Source organism: Loxodonta africana, chromosome 22 (genome assembly GCF_030014295.1).
Source record: "Loxodonta africana isolate mLoxAfr1 chromosome 22, mLoxAfr1.hap2, whole genome shotgun sequence".
NCBI classification, from domain to species: Eukaryota; Metazoa; Chordata; class Mammalia; order Proboscidea; family Elephantidae; genus Loxodonta; species Loxodonta africana.
In genome coordinates, this window is record NC_087363.1 from 16,837,888 (window position 1) to 16,857,935 (window position 20,048).

At 40.4% G+C, this 20,048-nt stretch overlaps 1 protein-coding gene across 1 annotated transcript in view; it reads left to right on the forward strand.

Moving 5' to 3' along the window:
- The window catches only part of ERC2 (ELKS/RAB6-interacting/CAST family member 2), an 866,181-nt gene that overhangs the window by 657,561 nt on the left and 188,572 nt on the right, over positions 1-20,048 (forward strand). The window contains 1 exon segment of the mRNA XM_064275182.1: positions 9,655-9,873. Coding sequence (XP_064131252.1) covers positions 9,655-9,873 — 219 coding nt within the window.

A 20,048-nucleotide genomic window follows, 5' to 3' on the forward strand; every position in this document is an offset into this window, starting at 1 on the left:
CTCTTATTTCTCTAGGTTATATTCTAAGGGGTGGGATCTCTGAATCATATGGTAGTTCTATTTCTAGCTGTTTAAGGAAGTGCCAAATCGATTTCCAAAGTGGTTGTACCATTTTACATTCCCACCAGCAGTATATAAGTGTTCCAGTCTCTCCACAACCTCTCCAACATTTATTATTTTGTGTTTTTTGGATTAATGCCAGCCTTGTTGGAGTGAGATGGAATCTCATTGTAGTTTTGATTTGCATTTCTCTAATGGCTAGTGATCATGAGCATTTCCTCATGTATCTGTTAGCTACCTGAATGTCTGCTTTAGTGAAGTGTCTGTTTATATCCTTTGCCCATTTTTTAGTTGGGTTATTTGCCTTTTTTGTTCAGTTTTTGCAGTATCATGTAGGTTTTAGAGATCAGTCATAGCTAAAAACTTTTTCCTAGTTGGTAGGTAATGTTTTTACTCTTTTGGTGAAGTCTTTGGATGAGCATAGGTGTTTGATTTTTAGGAGCTCCTAGTTATCTAGTTTCTCTTCTGCGTTGTTAGTAATGTTTTGTATACTGTTTATGCCGTATATTAGGGCTCCTAGCATTGTCTCTATTTTTTCTTCCATGATCTTCATCATTTTAGAGTTTATTTAGGTCTTTGGTCCATTCTGAGTTCATTTTTTGTGCATGGTGTGAGGTACGGGTCTTGTTTCATTTTTTTGCAGATGGATATCCAGTTAAGCCAGCACCACTTGTTAAACAGACTGTCTTTTCCCCATTTAACGGACTTTGTCAAATATCAGCTGCTCATATGTGATGGATTTATGTCTGGATTCTCAATTCTCTTCCATTGGTCTATGTATCTGTTGTTGTACTAGTACCAGGCTGTTTTGACTACTGTGGTGGTATAATAGGTTCTAAAATCAGGTAAAGTGAGGCCTCTTCCTTTGTTTGTCTTTTTCAGTAATGCTTTACTTATCCGGGGCCTCTTTCCCTTCCATATGAAGTTGGTGATTTGTTTCTCCATCTCATTGAAAAATGTCATTGGAATTTGGATCGGAATTGTATTGTATCTGTAGATGGCTTTTGGTAGAATAAACATTTTTGCAATGTTATTTCTTCCTATCTATGAGCAAGGTATGTTTTCCCACGTATGTAGGTCTCTTCTGGTTTCTTACAGTAGTGTCTTGTACTTTTCTTTGTATAGGTCTTTTATGTCTCTGGTAAGATTTATTCCTAAGTATTTTATCTTCTTGGGGACTACTGTAAATGGTATTGATTTGGCGATTCCCTCTTTGATGTTGTTTTTGTTGGTGTAGAGGAATCCAACTGATTTTTGTATGTTTATCTTGTATCCTCCTGCTCTGCTGAACTCTTAGTTTCAGTAGTTTTCTTGAGGATTCTTTAGGGTTTTCTGTGTATAAGATCATGTCATCTGCAAATAGAGGTACTTTTACTTCTTCCTTGCCAATCTGGATGCCCTTTATTTCTTTATCTAGCCTAATTGCTCTGGCTAGGACATACAGCACAGTGTTGAATAAGAGTGGTGATGAAGGGCATCCTTGTCTGGTTCCCGATCTCAAGGAAGATGCTTTCAGACTCTCTACATTTCGGATGATATTGGCTGTTGCCTTTGTATAAATGCCCTTTATTGTGTTGAGGGGTTTTCCTTCTATTCCTATTTTGTTGAGAGTTTTTATCATAAATGGGTGTTTAACTGACACTTTGTCAAATGCCTTTCTGCATCAATTGATAAGATCATGTGGTTCTTGTCTTTAGTTTTATTTATATGATGGATTACATTAATTGTTTTTCTGACGCTTAACCATCCCCGCATAGCTGGTATGAATCCCACTTGGTCATGATGAATTATTTTTTTTGATATGTTGTTGAATTGTATTGGCTAGAATTTTGTTGAGGATTTTTGCTTCTAAGTTCATGAGGGATATAGGTCTGTAATTTTCTTTTTTTGTGATATCTTTACCTGGTTTTGGTATCAGGGATATGCTGGCTTTATTGAATGAATTTGGGAGTATTCCACCATTTTTTATGCTCTGAAATACCTTTAGTAGTAACGGTGTTAGCTCTTCTCTGAAAGTTTGGTAGAACTCTCCAGTGACGCTGTCTGGGCCAGAGCTTTTTTTTGTTATTGGGGCCTTTTTAATTACCTTTTCAATCTGTTTTTTTGTTAAGGGTTTATTTAGTTGTTCTACCTCTCTTTGTGTTAGTTTAGGTAGGTAGTGTGTCTCTGGAAATTCAGGCATTTCTTCAAGGTTTTCAAATTTGTTAGAGTATAATTTTTCATAGTAATCTGATAGATTCTTTTAATTTCATTTGGGTCTGCCATGATATCGCCCATCTCATTTCTTATTAAGGTTATTCGCTTCCTCTCCTGTTTTTTTTTTTTGTCAATTTGGCCAATGGTTTATCAATTTTGTTTTTTTTTTTTTCAAAGAACCAGCTTTTGGTCTTGTTAACTCTTTCAGTTGTTCTTCTGTTTTCTCTTTCATTTAATTCTGCTCTAATTTTTATGATTTGCATTCTTCTGGTGCCTGAGGTTTCCTTCCGTTGCTGTCTTTCTATTTGTTCATGCTGTAGGGATAATTCTTTGATTTTGGCCCTTTTTCTTGTATGTGTGTATTTATTGATATAAATTGACCTCTGAGTGCTGCTTTAACTGTGTCCCAAAGGTTCTGATAGGAAGTGTTTTCATTGTCATTGGATTCTATGAATTTCTTTATTCCGTCCTTAACGTCTTCTATAACCCAGTCATTTTTTACCAGGGTATTGTTCAGTTTCCAAGCATTTGATTTCTTTTCCCTGCTTTTTCTGTTATTGATTTCTACTTTTATGGCCTTATGGGCAGAGAAGATGGTTTGTAGTATTTCGATGTTTTGGATTCTGCTAAGGCTTGCTTTATGACCTAATATGTGGTCTATTCTAGAGAATGCAGTAGAAAAGAAAGTATACTTGGCTGCTGTTGGGCGGAGTGTCCTGTATATGTCTTTGAGGTCAAGTTGGTTGATTGTGGCATTTAGATCTTCCGTGTCTTTGTTGAGCTTCTTTCTGTATGTCCTGTCTTTCACTGAAAGTGGTGTGTTGAAGTCTCCTACTATAATTGTGGAGCTGTCTGTCTCACTTTTCAGTGCTATTAGAGTTTCTTTTATGTATCTTGCAGTACTGTCATTGGGTGCATAAATATTTCATATGGTTATATCCTCCTGGTATATTGTCACTTTAATCATTATATTGTGTCCTTCCTTATCCTTTGTGGTAGATTTAACCTTAAAGTCTATTTTGTCAGAAATTAATATTGTCACTTCTGCTCTTTTTTGGTTGTTGTTTGCTTGATATATATTTTTTTATCCTGTGAGTTTTAGTTTGTGTCTGTAAGTCTAAGGTATGTCTCTTGTATGCAGCATATAGACGGATCGTGCTTTTTCATCCATTCTGCCACTCTCTGTCTCTTTATTGGTGCATTTAGTCCATTTACATTCAGCGTAATTATGGATGGGTATGAGTTTTTTTTTTTTTTTATGAGTTTAGTGCTGTCATTTTGATTATTTTTTTTGTCTGTTGTTGACAGTTTCTTTTTCCCACTTAATTTTTTGTGCTGCGTAGTTAATTTTTATATATTGTCTTTTTCTCGTATTGGTGTTGATTTTGTTTCTGCAGTCTCTATTTTTTTTTCTTGTATTTTATTTTGATGAGTAGGATTGTTAATCTCCTTTGTAGTATTTACCCCTGTTTTTCTAAGTTTAAACCTAACTTTTATTTCTTTATTTCACCTTGTCTTCCTCTCCATATGAAAGACATATGACTACATTTCTTAGTCCCTCTTTATTGTTTTAATGTTGTCTTCTTTTACATGATGACATCACTGTTTCCCTGTTTTGAACATTTTTTGTAACTTTGATTTTATTTTTGTAATTTCCGTATCTGGGTTGACATCTTATTGCTCTGTCCAGTGTTCTAGTCTTGGGTTGATACCTGATATTATTTGATTTTCCAACCAGAGAACTCCCTTTAGTATTTCTTACAGTTTTGGTTTGGTTTCTACAGATTCCCTAAAATTCTGTTTATCTGGAAATGTCCTCATTTTGCCTTCATATTTGAGAGACAGTTTTGCTGGTTATATGATTCTTGGTTGGCATTTTTTTTTCCTTCAGTGCTTTATATAAGTCATCCTATTGCCTTCTTGCTTGCATGGTTTCTGCCGAGTAGTCCAAGCTTATTCTTATTGACTCTCCTTTGTAGGTGGCTTTTCGTTTATCCCTAGCCACTCTTAAAATTCTCCTTATCTTTGGTTTTGGCAAGTTTGATTGTGATATGTCTTGGTGACTTTCTTTTGAGATCTGCCTTATGTGGAGTTCGATGAGCATCTTGGATAGATATCTTCTCATCTTTCACAATACCCAGGGAAGTTTTCTGCCATCAAATCTTCAGCAGTTCTCTCTGTATTTTCTGTTGTTATCCCTCCCTGTTCTTGTACTCCAATCACTCATAGGTTATTTCTCTTGATAGAGTCTCACATGATTCTTAGGGTTTCTTCATTTTTTTTTTAATTCTTTTATCTTTTTTTCAAATATATTAGTGCCAAGTGTTTCATCTTCAGTCTCACTAATTCTGCCTTCCAGTTCCTCAGTTTTGCTCCTCTGACTTTTTATTGAGTTGTCTAATTCTGTAATTTTATTGTTAGTCTTCTGAATTTTTGATTGATGTCTCTCTATGGATTCTTGCATCTTATTAAATTTTTTGTTATGCTCTTGAATAATCATTTTAATTTCTTCAACTGCTCTATCTGTGTGTTCCTTGGCTTGTTCTGCTATTTGCCTGATGTCTTTCCTGATCTCATTCCTGATGTCTTGGAAAGTTCTGTATATTAAGCTTTTGTATTCTGCATCTTCTAATTCCAGGAATGTACCTTCATCCAAAAGATCCCTTGATTCTCTGTTTTAAGAGCTGGTTGACACTATCATGGTCTGCTCCTTTATGTGATTTGATATTGACTGTTGTCTATGAGCCATCTATAAGTTATTGTATTAGTTTATTTTATGTTTCCTTACTATGTTCTAGCTTTTTGCTTTGTTTTGTTTTGATATGCCTAAATAGGCTGCTTGAGTAAGCTAACTTGATTATTTTCACCTTTGAAGCTCTAATGTCCTGTCACCAGATGGCTAGAGCTGTTATCAGGTACATGAGCCAAGGAGTGCATCCAGTTTTCTTGTGTGGATTCAGCTCAGGTGTCCAGGTAGTTGGTCATAAAGTGTGTGGTACAGGCTCTGTCCTACAGTTTTAGAGGGGCAGGGGTGATTGGTATAGGTACAGGTATCTGGTTACAGCAGGGGGTCACATTCTGAACAAGGCAGGCGTCTGACAACCATCCCCAGAATGTCTGTGAGAAAAGTGCATCCCTGTTCCCTAGAGTACCCAGGTGGGTGGATTCTGCAGACGGACCATGGAAACCCAGTGCTTTTGGTTGTAAGGACTGGGAGGTACCAGTTATCCTTGGACTCCTGTCACGGGTGGTTAAGTGATATGGGTGGAGCCACCAGTCCTTAGGCCCCTGATGTAGGTAGGTGAGGACCCTGTTTAATAGGCAAAGCAGTGTCAAATATCAAACAGCCACCTCTCCACTGCACAGCTGAAACAGTTGCAGTCTGCCAACAAGGGCCTTTCCTGCTGAAATAGGCCTACAGAGGTCCATGCAGCAGGGAATGGTATTCAAAGTCCACGGACCGTTTATGCCTGGACAGGAGCTGCTTCTGTCCTGAGCTCCCCAGCTTAGCGGAGCTGGCAAATTATCTTTTCCTCTCCAAGGCTGGGAGAATGACTCAGGTTGCTTAGCAGGACCTATCTGAGGCGCAGGGAAAACGACAGCCACTGAAGCCAGCTTGGGGACTGGTGGTGCGGTAAAATATACGGAAGAACTTAGCTTTTGCCTAGAGCACCGTTCTTCTTTGGTTCTGGAGGTGTGAGTAGGCTGTGTGGCTGGCTGTCTTTCCCTGAGGAAACTGTGTTCAGAGCCCCGCCACAGTCACTCCAGGGAATTGTGCCTGCAGGTTCACAGTGATTCAGGTCTGGCAACTCCTCTCTGCTTCTGAATCATCTCTCCCTCCTCCTACCGCTCAGTCTGTTTTCTGACTTTGCCTTTGATGTTCAGAGCTCCTTGCTTGTCATAAATACGATCATTTCACTTGTTTTTTTGGGTCTTTGTTGTAAGAGGGATAACCGGAAGCATCCGATGACTCCACCATCTTGACCTTGCCTCTAGAGTTTTCAAGAATGCTATTATTTAATCTTAAATGAAAAGGCAATTTAAAAAATGATCGTATCTGTATCTTTCAGATTCTTTTCAATGAATGGACATTATTCTTATTATCAGGGGAAAAAAAACATTTTTTGGTAGGAGAAAATGAAGAAATGACTTATGGTCTACATCATCTCATTTAATGCCCACAAAAATCTTGTAGGGTAAGCAACACAGTCCCCTGTTACAGATGAGAAAGCTGAAGCTGAATGTGATGGGGGAACTTGTCTCAAGTGCAGTTAGTAAGTGATAGAGCCAGGATTCGAATCTGGTGGGTTTTGGTTTGGTTTTTTGTTTTTAAGACACAAACTATATACACTTAGCCAATTGAAATGCTGCTTCAAAGAAGGGACAGAAGGAGTTGGGGGGAGCATTTAGTTATGCAAACTCACATAAAAAAAAAAAAGACACTTGGCAAGAAGGAAGTTACCAGTGACATTCAAGAGTAGAGTTCCTAAGAATTAAAAAGCAGTTTCCTCTTGATGGGGGGAAGACTTGTGGGGAAATGGAGGCAGGTCTAGAGCACATGATAAGAAGTTTGACACTTCACCAGTCAAGATGGAGCAGATTATGCTAGGGTAACAAACAGCCTCCTAATCTCAGTGAGGTTACCCCACAAAGGTTCATTTCTTGCTCTCCTGATTTGGCTTAGCATGGAGCTTCATTGTCATTGCTCAGGGACTCGGACTGGTGAAGGAAGACCTTGAAATAGTCTTCTGCAGTCACCATGCCAGCACACAGGGAAGGCTGGAGTTGATCACTAGCACCTGCATGCTTCTGCCTGGAAATGGCAATTGTTTTATTGGTTTAAGCCACACCCAGCTTAAAGAGTGTACCTACCATGTGCCCATAAGGAAGAGAACTGGAATATTGTGAACCACCCTAATGATCACTGCAGCGGGGAAAACCTTCATGGCTTTTTAATGCTCCTGTTCTGGTAGCAAAGGACACGGTTTGCAGAAGTTTGGAATGTTAAATATAGAAGGTACTATGGCATCAACTAGTTCAGTCCCCCCAATTTACAGATGAGCAAACTGAGACTTCAAGAGTAGAATGACGATTTGCACAAAGTTACAGAAAGAAACAGTTGTCACACTAAGACTGGAATGGGTTATCTGATGCCGGTAGCCCCACCTGGTCCTCAGTATATGTACTATACTACTCACTGGCCAGGGACACATGACTTGGGAGGAGTGGGAGCCTGAGGAAGGCTTCTTGTGACCTGGGAAGTTACTTAGAGACCCTGCTTCCAGGGTGTTGAGAATAGCAGTCTCATCTGATACCAGGAGCTGTCATTGTTGGAAGTCAATAACATCTCCGTCAGTAAAATACCTACATTACATTCTTTAGGTGCTAGGTCTCTCCGTCTGGTAGTTGCTGAAATGACTGGGGCAGCCTGCAAATCATTATTTCAAGTATAATTGTTAAAGTTGGGTTAATGTAAAACTAGGTGGTATGTGCTCCAGACAGCCAGGTGGCAGGTGAACTTAAAACTTGGAAACCCAGTTGAGTAGCTCTGTGTCTGTAGATTGCAGACAGGTTGGGTTCAATTAATGAGAGATCTAGCAGGGAAGAATCCAAGAGGTTCTTTTCTCTGAGAGCAGAAATAAAGATCAATTCCCGAAAGAAAAAGAGGTCGTGAGGACATACACCACCCTGTGCAGAGGGAGAGCCTGACTGTAACTGGTTGGTCCTTGGAATGTCCATAATTCTGATCTTTTTTGATACTGCTATTATTAACCAATTTGCACTTGACTATGAAACTAACGGTTGGCAGTTCAAACCCACCCAGCAGCTCGGTGAAAGAAAGGCCTGGTTGATCTGCTTTCATAGAGGTTACAACCAAGAAAACCCTATGGAACAGTTCTACTCTGCAACACGTGGGGCCACCATGAGCTGGAATCGACTTGATGACAGTGGGTTTGGTTTTAGTTTTGTAATGAGTATATCAAAATAGGGAAGAAAAAGAAAAGGAGGAAAACAAAGTCTGCTTCAGGTTCATCACGTATTGCTTCTTTGAAGAGCTTCTATTTACGTTTGTGATATTCTATGGATTTATATGAGAAACTGGAAAGTATATGACTGCTTTTTAAGATTTCATATGTTTGTAACGTTAGGGAATAATGCTGAGTAGACTATAATTAAACAGGTGTGGTTCTGTGACTTGAGTAAGTTATTCTTCCTTTTCCTTGCTTTTTAAACTCTTTTTGGCTTTACCTCTGATTTATATAACATAGCATTAAATTTCTTCTTTTTATCAGGACAAAATGGAGGGGTTTGTGAATCTTAAAAGCATGTAATTTACCTTGGATGTGAACGATAATGCTTATTCTGAATAAATTCCATGTAAAACTGCATAAATTGTGTAGAAAGTCTTTATGAATTGGAACCTAACATGTCATTGACACATTTTGAAGGGCGCTCTGTTGACTTTAGTGATGGATGAGACCCTTCTGCCAAGTTCAGCTGGAAGGGGTGACTTAGAAACCCAAACATCAGCTGTGGAATCTAGAAACTTCCTGGAAACACAGTTTTGAATCAGCAGGGTGGATGAAGCCTGCATCTGTGTGAGGGATGGCATTTCACCAGGTTGCTCCACGGAAGTCTTTAGGACAGAACCATAAACACCAGCCCTCTTTGTTGTGTGCTTACTTTTAAAGACCCCCCCATGGTTTGGGGAGGATAAGGCCTTGCTTGGGGCTTTCTGGTCCAATTTTTTGGGACCTGGCTGAAAACCCTGGTTATTTGATAGTCTGGCATATTTCTATGTTGTATTAGCACCCTATAAAAGTTACATGTCATTTATTTCAAGTTTAGAACCCTCTCAAACTTCAGGGGCAAACCAAACTTGAACCTCTTGTGGCCGGAATTCTGTTTACCTTTGGCCAAACCTTGTTTCCTGAATCTAAAGCAGAGAGATGAGGTGCGAGGGGTCTCACGAGGCCCCTTGGACATCAAATCACTTTTCCCAAAGAAGGTTTTGGTAGGTTGAAACGTGAATGGATCTGAAACACGTAGGTTGAGTTCCCGTCCGTGTACTCTGGGGCCCACAAACAGAATTAAATATGCCAGGCAGAATGCATTTTGAGTGTTGCCTTCCACCAGCTTTGAGAAAGCATTTGAGATTTTTGCCAAATGCAGGTTAAAATTGGGTCAAGCCACTCACCACCCCCCCCACACTTCTGATGAGTATATTAAATCGTTTCTATAAAGTTATTGGGCAATCCAATTGAATAAAGACCTTGGAGTAATGTGGTTGTTTGTTGTCCACATTTGTTAAGACATTTATTTTTAATCAGTGACAAAGAGTGGGCTCCAAGACACAGTGATCCTCTTGTGTTTACTGCCAGAGCACAAGCTAGCAAGGAATGCCTTTCGCTTGAACGGAGAAGAAATAACACATCGAAGTCCCTGTGCCTTTCAGATAGAAGAGCTGATGAATGCGTTGGAGAAGACCAGACAAGAGCTAGATGCCACTAAAGCACGCCTTGCCTCAACGCAGCAGTCCCTGGCTGAAAAAGAAGCACATTTGGCCAATCTTCGGATAGAGAGGAGGAAACAGCTGGAAGAGATTCTGGAGATGAAGTGAGTACCCATGGTGGCTTTCCTTGTCTGTCTCTTGTAACCCCTCTTTGCCTGTGGTAAGGGTGAAGGAAGAGCTCAGAAAAGGAATGATTTAGCTAATATTTGACTGGTCATTTCTGAGGCTTTGTTTCTTAGTTCTTTAGTTATAGCTTCAGTGTCTCTATTTGCATATTGGTTATTTTTTTAAAAATCCAGCATAAGATTTTGTGCATCTGTGTTCTGCATACAGCGGTGGTCTTCCTAGATCTGTAGTAAAGGTCTGAGCCAGCCAAGAGACAGAGGCCTTGTTAAGCACAATAGTAATTTGAGTGCTGCTCAGAGTTAAATGGAAACTTTTCTGAGGAGGTATTTCCTAATCGTGACTATAACCTTGCTAATTATATTCTTTTCTCTTGTGTACAATGCCTCACTTATATTGGCTTTCATGGAGTCTCAAGGTTCGCACTTCTTTGTTGAAAATTCAGTTCTCTGATTTGCTGGACTGATAAAAATGGGCTTGGAAATCGCCCCAGGATGGGATAGGTAAAGGGGGAGACTGGAGCCAGTGACTTTCTCTATTTAATCGATAAAGTGCAGCTGTGTACTGAGAAATGGTCCTTCCTGGGGCCCTGTGATGGACCCACAGTCACCTAGCCCTTAATTCATTCTAAAAATGAAATAATGTCACAGAAGAATATAGGACAGAAAATTGCACAAAGATTCTAGAAATGATCAGTTGCTATATATCTGATTCTAAAGAAGTAGGCAACTAGAACTTGAAGCAGCATTTCTAAGTTATAAAATGAAATAATCACTAAGATATAATTTAAATCCAACTTCCTTCCACAATAAGGGGAAATGTACATAATTGTGGTATCTTAAGCCTGTAACAGAGACTTTGAAATTGTGGCTAAGTATGGAAGAGTGACCTTATCCTGACCCAGCAAGTCTTACACATGGTTAACATTAAACCAAGAAGGCTTAGATCATGGAAAATATGGAATGAAATATTTTGAAGGATTTAATAATAAGGACAAAAATTTTATTCCTGTCAACTACCTCAGTTTCTCCAAGACCAGAGAGTAAGTAGTTTTTTTTCCACATATAAACTTCCATTTTTCCTAATAAAAGATATAATAAAAGCAGATATTATTATCCTCAGCTTAGAGGTGAGAGAACTGGGACTCAGAGATTTTAAGTAATTTGCTTAAGATCATCGGCCATGATTAAAACCAGAGTCTTCAACCTCGGGTTCCCTTTTTCGTAACACATTTTCTCCTGGAGCTTATGTGAACTCCACCAAGTCCAGAACTTTTGTCTGTTTGAGTCACTGCAGTAGTGGCTCTGTCTAGAGCAGTGCCTAGCATATGGTAGGTGCTCGATAATTTCCCCCATGTGTCTGTCAGTTTGTCGTACTGTGGGGGCTTGTGTGTTGCTGTGTTGCTGGAAACTATGCCACCGGTATTCAGATACCAGCAGGGTCACCCATGGAGGACAGGTTTCAGCTGAGCTTCCACACTAAGACAGACTAGGAAGAAGGACCCGGCAGTCTACTTCTGAAAAGCAGTAGCCAGTGAAAACCTTACGAATAGCAGCAGAACATTGTCTGATATAGTGCTGGAAGATGAGATCCCCAGGATGGAAGGCACTCAAAAGATGACTGGGGAAGAGCTGTCTCCTCAAAGTAGAGTCAACCTTAATGACGTGGATGGAGTAAAGCTTTTCGGAGCTTCATTTGCTGATGTGGCATGACTCAAAATGAGAAGAAACACCTGCAAATATTCATTAATAATTGGAACCTGGAATGTATGAAGTATGAATCTAAGAAAATTGGAAATCATCAAAAATGAAATGGAACGCATCAACACCAATATCCTAGGCATTAGTGAGCTGAAATGGACTGGTATTGGCCATTTTGAATCGGACAATCGTATAGTCTACTATGCTGGGAATGACAACTCGAAGAGGAATGGTGTTGCATTCATGGTCAAAAAGAACATTTCAAGATCTATCCTGAAGTACAACGCTGTCAGTGATAGGATAATATCCACGCCTACAAGGAAGACCAGTTAATATGAATATTATTCAAATGTACGCACCAACCACTAGGGCCAAAGATGAAGAAATAGAAGATTTTTATCAGCTTCTGCAGTCTGAAATTGATTGAAAATGCAATTAAGATGCATTGATAATTACTGCTGATTGGAATGTGAAAGTTGGAAACAAAGAAGAAGGATCAGTAGTTGGAAAATATGGTCTTGGTGATAGAAACAATGCTAGAGATCGAATGATAGAATTTTGCAAGACCAATGACTTCTTCTTTGCAAATACCTTCTTTCACCAACATAAACGGCAACTATACACATGGACCTCACCAGATGGAACACATAGAAATCAAATTGACTACATCTGTGGAAAGAGACGATGGAAAAGCTCAATATCATCAGTCAGAACAAGGCCAGGGGCCGACTGTGGAACAGACCATCAATGGCTCATATGCAAGTTCAAGCTGAAACTGAAGAAAATCAGACCAAGTCCACGAGAGACAAAATATGACCTTGAGTATACCCCACCTGAATTTAGAGGCCATCTGAAGAACAGATTTGACTCATTGAACACTAGTGACTGAAGACCAGGCGAGTTGTGGAATGACATTAAGGACATCATCCATGAAGAAAGCAAGAGGTCACTGAAAAGACAGGAAAGAAAGAAAAGACCAAGATGGATGTCAGAGGAGACTCTGAAACTTGCTCTTGAGCATCGAGCAGCTAAAGCAAAAGGAAGAATTCATGAAGTAAAAGAACTGAACAGAAGATTTCAAAGGGCCCCTCGAGAAGACAAAGTATTATAAAGACATGTGCAAAGAGCTGGAGACGGAAAACCAAAAGGGAAGAACACGCTTGGTGTTTCTCAAGCTGAAAGAACTGAAGAAAAAATTCAAGCTTCGAGTTGCAATAGTGAAGGATTCCATGGGGAAAATATTAAACAAAGCAGGAAGCATCAAAAGAAGATGGAAGGAGTACACAGAGCCATTATACCAAAAAGAATTAGTCGATATTGAACCATTTGAAGAGGTGGCATATGATCAGGAACCAATGGTACTGAAGGAAGAAGTCCAAGCTGCTCTGAAGGCATTGGCGAAAAACAAGGCTCCAGGAATTGATGTAACATCAACTGAGATGTTTCAACAAACAGATGCAGCGCTGGAGGTGATCACTCGTCTATGCCAAGAAATATGGAAGACAGCTTCCTGGCCAACTGACTGGAAGAGATCCATATTAATGCCTATTCCCAAGAAAGGTGATCCAACCGAACGTGGACATTATAGAACAATATCATTAATATCACACACAAACAAAATTTTGCTGAAGATCGTTCAAAAACGGCTGCAGCAGTGTATCGACAGGGAACGCCAGAAATTCAGGCTGGTTTCAGAAGAGGACGTGGAACCAGGGATATCGTTGCTGATGTCAGATGGATCCTGGCTGAAAGCAGAGAATACCAGAAGGTTGTTTACCTGTGTTTTATTGACTATGCAAAGGCATTCGACTGTGTGGATCATAACAAACTGTGGATAACACTGCGAAGAATGGGAATTTCAGAACACTTAATTGTGCTCATGAGGAACCTTTACATAGATCAAGAGGCAGTTGTTCGGACAGAACAAGGGGATACTGATTGGTTTAAAGTCAGGAAAGGTGTGTGTCAGAGTTGTATTCTTTCACCACACCTATTTAATCTGTATGGTGAGCAAATAATCCGAGAAGCTGAACTATATGAAGAAGAACGGGGCATCAGGATTGGAGGAAGGCTCATTAACAACCTACGTTTTGTAGATGTCACAACCTTGCTTGCTGAAAGTGAAGAGGACCTGAAGCACTTACTAATGAAGGTCAAAGACCACAGCCTTCAGTATGGATTACACCTCAACATAAAGAAAACAAAAATCCTCGCAACTGGACCAATGAGCAACATCATGATAAATGGAGAAAAGATTGAAGTTGTCAAGGATTTCGTTTTACTTGGATCCACAATCAACAGCCATGGAAGCAGTAATCAAGAAATCAAAAGATGCATTGCATTGGGCAAATCTGCTGCAAAGGACCTCTTCAAAGTATTGAAGAGCGAAGATGTCACCCTGAACACTGAGGTGCGCCTGACCCAAGCCATGGTATTTTCAATCACAGCATATGCATGTGAAAGCTGGGCAATGAATAAGGAAGACCGAAGAAGAGTTGACACCTTTGAATTGTGGTGTTGGTGAAGAATATTGAATATACCATGGACTGCCAAAAGAATGAACAAATCCGTCTTGGAAGAAGTGCAGCCAGAATGCTCCTTAGAGGCAAGGATGGCGAGACTGTGTCTTACATACTTCGGACATGTTGTCAGGAGGGATCAGTCCCTGGAGAAGGACACCATGCTTGGCTGAGTACAGGGTCATGGGAAAAGAGGAAGACCCTCAGCGAAGTGGATTGACACAGTGGCTGCAACAATGAGCTCAAGCATAACAACGATTGTAAGGATGGCGCAGGACCGGGCAGTGTTGCGTTCTGTTGTGCATAGGGTCGCTGAGTCAGAACGGCCTGGACGGCACCTAACAACAACAACAGTAATTGTTGAATGAATGGGTAGGCTGAATGCTATGGGTTGGATTTTACATAGTTAAGAAGAAAAATATTCCAAACACCCGTGACATTTTCACCTTGGTCAATAATCAATAAATTTGTTACTAGTAATGTATTAACAAGACCAGTACATTGATTCCACCAGCCTTTATACTTCTTCTGTTCACCTAACCCTCTTTGGTCTCGTTGTGTGTTGTTACATGTCAAGTTAAACCCACTTTCTTTCATTGTTCCCCAGCTGTTCCCAAGTTAACTCTACCTCTCCCGAAGTGATTTATTATGCCATTATGAAGGAACTCTCTCTCATTACTTCCTGTTTATAAAAAGAGAGTATACTTTCATCATTTTGAGAGGACAAGTAATGGTAGAATGTGCTGGTTTTGGAGCCCTCAGACCTGAGTTAGACTCTTGAAGCTTCTCCATTTGGTGGTTGTGTGAGTCGGGGAGACTCACCTTAACCTGCTGACCCTTCAGTTTCGCCCTGTACCGACTTGTGTGGGGGTGGTTGTGAGGAGAGGCACTCAGCAGAGGGCTTGGCACAGAAAAAATGATACGTCAGCCAATGAAAATATGTCATTTGTTTAGTATACTTTGTGAAGAGTATCATTTATCTAAAATTTGGATTTATTTTTCTAAAACATATAAACCTATTTCATGTGTATGTTTTCCCACTTAATTTCATGATTTCAGATAGCACCTAACTAAGACCTCTTCTGGTAAATTGCCACATTATTGCTGAAGTGCTTAATCTGCTGCCACTGCAAAATAAACACAGAATTCCTCTGTCAGTTCCTCTGGTAAAAGGTAACAAAGCCCTGCTTCATTAAGCCCAGTCTGAACCCCATTCACTGTCTAACTGGCCCAGAAGCCTCGACTTATAGGTTCCATCCCCAGCACTATGGGGGACATGGGTACAGAGCAGTTACATTGACTGAAATCCCAATTAGATTCATCAGCCTCTTGGGACATTCAAGTCAACTCACTGGTTTGACTGATCTTGATTTTTAAGCTGAGCTGACCAATTATTGGTTACTTGGTAATGACTGAGTCAGCATAGTTAGTGGGGACAATTAATCGGCTCATGTCATCGTCAGTATTCATTGCCCTGTGCCAAGCATGGCCGGTATTTCATTCGACTGGTAAGTATGATGCAAACATCTTTAGGCCAGGTTTACCCAGTGTCTTAGTTAACTAGTGCTGCTGTAACACAGATACCACAAGTGAGTGGCTTTAAAGAAGAAAAATGTATTTTCTCACCTTCAGGAAGCTACAGGTCCTAATTCGGGGTGTCAGCTCTAAGGGAAGGCTCCCTCTTTCTGTTGGGTCTAGGGAAAGATCCTTGTCTCTTTCAGCTTCTGTAGCCCAGGCATTCTTGGGTTCCTTGGCAGTCTTCATGTGGTGTGCTTGCTTGTCTCTGTGTCTGTGGTGCTCCTTGTAACTCAGAAATGATCGGGTTCAGGACACACCCTATAGAGCCTCATTAATATAACAGTTACAGGAGTTAGGAGTCCAATAAATATTTTTAGGGGAGACACAATTCAATCCATGATACCTAGTTACCCTGGTGGAAAGGGAGAGGCTGTGTGGTGTCAGAGGAAATAGGGGCGGGCCACGCATTGAGACAACAGAGATGGGGCATTACAGGGGCTTACTCCATGACGTTACAGGAGCGCACTCTCTGGCTGCCTCAGGTTTCTCTTCAGTAAAATGGATGTAATAATACCTGCTCTGCCCACTCGACAGAATTGTTATAGGGACAGGATGGAAAAAAGAAAAAGAGGACTGAAATGAACATGAACCAGCATATGTGAAAGTGCTTGGAAGCACAAAAGAGGTTTTGAAAATGAGATGTGGTGTCTGTTAAACCCATTGCAAAATCAAATGGCGCCCCCACACACAATCAAATGGCACTGAGTTGTAGAATTAGAAGACAGCAGGGCCCAACCTCCTGGCCTGCATAGGCCTGACTCCTGTCCGCATAATTGCTAATAGAGGATTCAACAGGCCCCAGTGAGCATCATTCCTGTTGGAAGCCTTGGCCTCATGTGTGGTGGTCCATACTCCATGGGTCTTGCATTCTTCCTTATATTGAACTGAAATCTCTTTCCATGTGATTTTCCCACTCATCTTCATTTGGGCTCTAGAGCTACACAGAATTCTCCTGACCCCTTTGCACAGGACAGATGGCCTTTTAGATACTATGTTTGAGTAATACTTGTTCATTTTAGAAAGTAAAAATAAGGAAAAATGGAAGTGCAAAATTAAAAAACAAAATTATCCGTAACCTACCATGCAGAGATAGACGCTGATGACATTTTGGCGTGTACCCTTATAAACACTATTTGTTTATTTTTAACAAAATTAGATTGTACTTGAATATTTTATAAAGTCTGCTTCTTTTGCTTACTGAATGGTGAAACCCTTTCATGTCACCAATACAAACTTTTAATTACTCAATATACTGTCATTTAGACTTACCCCATTATTGAATCTCTCTCTTAATTCATATGTTTTGCTAATATAAAGAATGTTTTGATAAGAATCCTGCTATTTGATTTTATTTTCTTATTTTTAAGTAATTGTAAGTTGACGTTCAAATGAAGAAGCAGTACAGAGAAGCCCCTTGTACTCTTCACCCAGTTTCCCTCAGGGTAGCATCCTGCATAGTTTAGGTTCATGTCACACCAAGAACTTGATATTGGCACAAACCATCAACCTTATTGAAGTTTCTACTGTTTTACATGCACTTGTGTGTGTGTTTAGTTCCATGTATAAATCAACTCCCATGGAAGCAGAAGCCAAGAAATCAAATGACATATTGCATTGGGCAAATCTGTTGCAAAAGGCCTCTTTAAAGTGTTAAAAAGCAAAGATGTCACTTAGAGGACTAAGGTGTGCCTGTCCCAAGCCATGATATTTTCATTTACCTCATGTGCATGTGAAAGCTGTACGGTGAATAAGGAAGACTGAAGAAGAATCGATGCCTTTGAATTGTGTTGGTGAAGAGTATTGAATATGCCATGGACTGCCAGAAGAATGAATTCTGTATCTGAAACCTGTGTTGAAAGAAGTACAACCAGAATGCTCCTTAGAAGCAAGGATGGTGAGATTTCATCTCACATACTTTGGACATGTTGTCAGGAGGGACCCATCTTTGGAGAAGGTCATTGTGCTTGGTAAAGTAGAGAATCAGTGAAAAAGAGAAAGACGCTCAATGAGATGGATTGACAACAGTGGCTGCAACAATGGGCTTAAGCACAGCAACGATCGTGAGGATGGCGCAGGACCAGGCAGCGTTTCGTTCTGTTGTTCGTGGGGTTACTATGAGTTGGAACCGACTGAACAGCACCTAACAACAACATAGATACATGTAGCCATCACCACAGTCAAGAAACAGATTGCTCCATTGTCACATAGGTGCCTTGTGTTAGCTTTTGATAGCTACCCCCACCCCCAGCCCCAGCTGTTTCATCGTTAACCAGGGTTTTGTTGTTTTTATGTTTTATCATTTTGAAACATGTGCAACACTGACTTAAACCTTACCCTGCGTTCTTCCTGAGCAATGCAGGGAACTGTCCTCTTATTTTAAATTCAGGTTGAATTTAAAGTGAGAAAATATTGTCTGTTTTTTCTAATTTAAAGATGTCTCATAAAGTGGTTTCATTTTACTTACAGTGGGTTTTCCTTTTAATTTTGGATATCTAGAACCTGTCATGTGACTGGCATTCAGTAAGCACTTGTGGAATGAAAGGGTGAATTCATTAAAAAATTCATAAATATTTTTTGAGTACTTACTAAGTGTCAGGCATTGTTCTAGATGCTGAGAATAATCCTTCAACAACAACACCCCTGCCCTTGTCAAGCTTGTGTTTTAGTAAAATGAATGAGCAAATAAATGAATAAATAGTTGCATAGAAGTAGAGTTTCTTGTGTACCCACTAAGAAAGCCATTTCAAAAGGTTGAGGTCCCTCTTCAGTGGCGCCACTAGGGTTGGTGTCACCCAATGTGGTTACTCATGGTGTCACCCACCCACCCTGGAGTGGGTGGGTCAGCCCTGTGCTGGGCTAAGTGCTACACCCGTTTGTGTACCCTCCACCCCCACCCCTATCCCGTGGCCCCCCACCCCGTAGCTCCTCTCAGCTCTTCCCCTTTCCCATTGTCCAAGATGGAGACCTTCCTCTCCACCCAGGCCCAGCCGCCCATACCCTGACTCGTGGGTGGGTGATGGGCGATGAGTTACTGGTGGGTGACCGGTGACACCAACCCTGGTCAGGCCACTGCCTTGGCGACCCCTCCCTCAGTGCCACCCACCGCTGCTGCGGACAATGGGGTCATTTGCACATCACCCCCTCTGACAGGGTCAGGGAGTGCAGTCACTACCTCCTGCACCCGCTAGTGAGCCACTGACCCTCTCGGCTATTTGAGGTGAAGAGGGGGCAGGAGAAATGTGGTGTCCTTTCCAATAGTCTGAGGCCAAGTTAGTACAAAATGAAAGCTTTTGACCATATTTTCTGTAGGATTTCTCCCATCAACACCCAGTTCTTCAGTTTGATCTTTATTGGTCATTATTCCAACTGCCAGTCGTCATTCCCGCCCTGCAAGGAGCTAACAGTTCCCAGCCATATATTTTCATGGAGGAACATAGTATTCATCTTCCTTGTGCATAAGATTATTTTTTCACTTAAAAAGTATCTAAAACTTCTTGCTAAAACATTTCGTAATGATCCGTCTTTGTTACTTTTGCTCCCATTTGAAAGGAATTTTAGTGAAATAGTATTAAGAACATCATTCTATATGTTTGGTTTTATTAGTACTGGTTAATAAGCTTAACATTCCAGTAACCAAAGCCCAATTATTTAATTTGTGGCAGGTGAATTTGATATCTGTGGCTAAAAGGAATTGAGGGCCATAAGATACAGTCCTTAAAATTTATCTGTGTGCATTTGCTCGGATGATTTAAACTAACACAGTAATTTAATAGGCAGACAGGCAGCTGAACTGGTATTTGCCAGTCAGTATAAAATGCTGAGTGAATAAGGATTTTGAGACCTGGTTAATAACTTAAAGTGTGTATTTTAAACTTCCCCTGGTGATTTCCGCTGCTTGCATTCTGGAAAAATTTTGAGTGGACCCTACGTTTTTAACTCATCAGTTGAAGTTGTGAGATTCATCTTAATTTACTGGATATTGTCAGATCTTAGACATCTCCAGATAGCCTCACAAGCCTTTGTATACACTGGGTTCTTTTAGGAATTACAGTGAGACAAGGCAGCAGCTTATTCTAGGGCATTATCCCTTTGGCCTCTTTGATCTGGAATCCTTTCTGAGAGAGCCACTCATTAGGTAAGTGCCCTTCAAAGGAGAGGTAGGGTGCAGAAAATGATAAAAATCAATTTATTCTTTACCTCATGCCAACATAAGAAAAGACAAATTGCATTTCTCTCGTGAAGACTTCCAAGTAGTTGGCAGTTTGAACAGGAGAAATGGAATCTGGGAGAGGAGTTCGAAGGCAATCGTTATTGAAAATTGATAAACTCAGTCACAAAAGGATTGTACCATCTTACAGA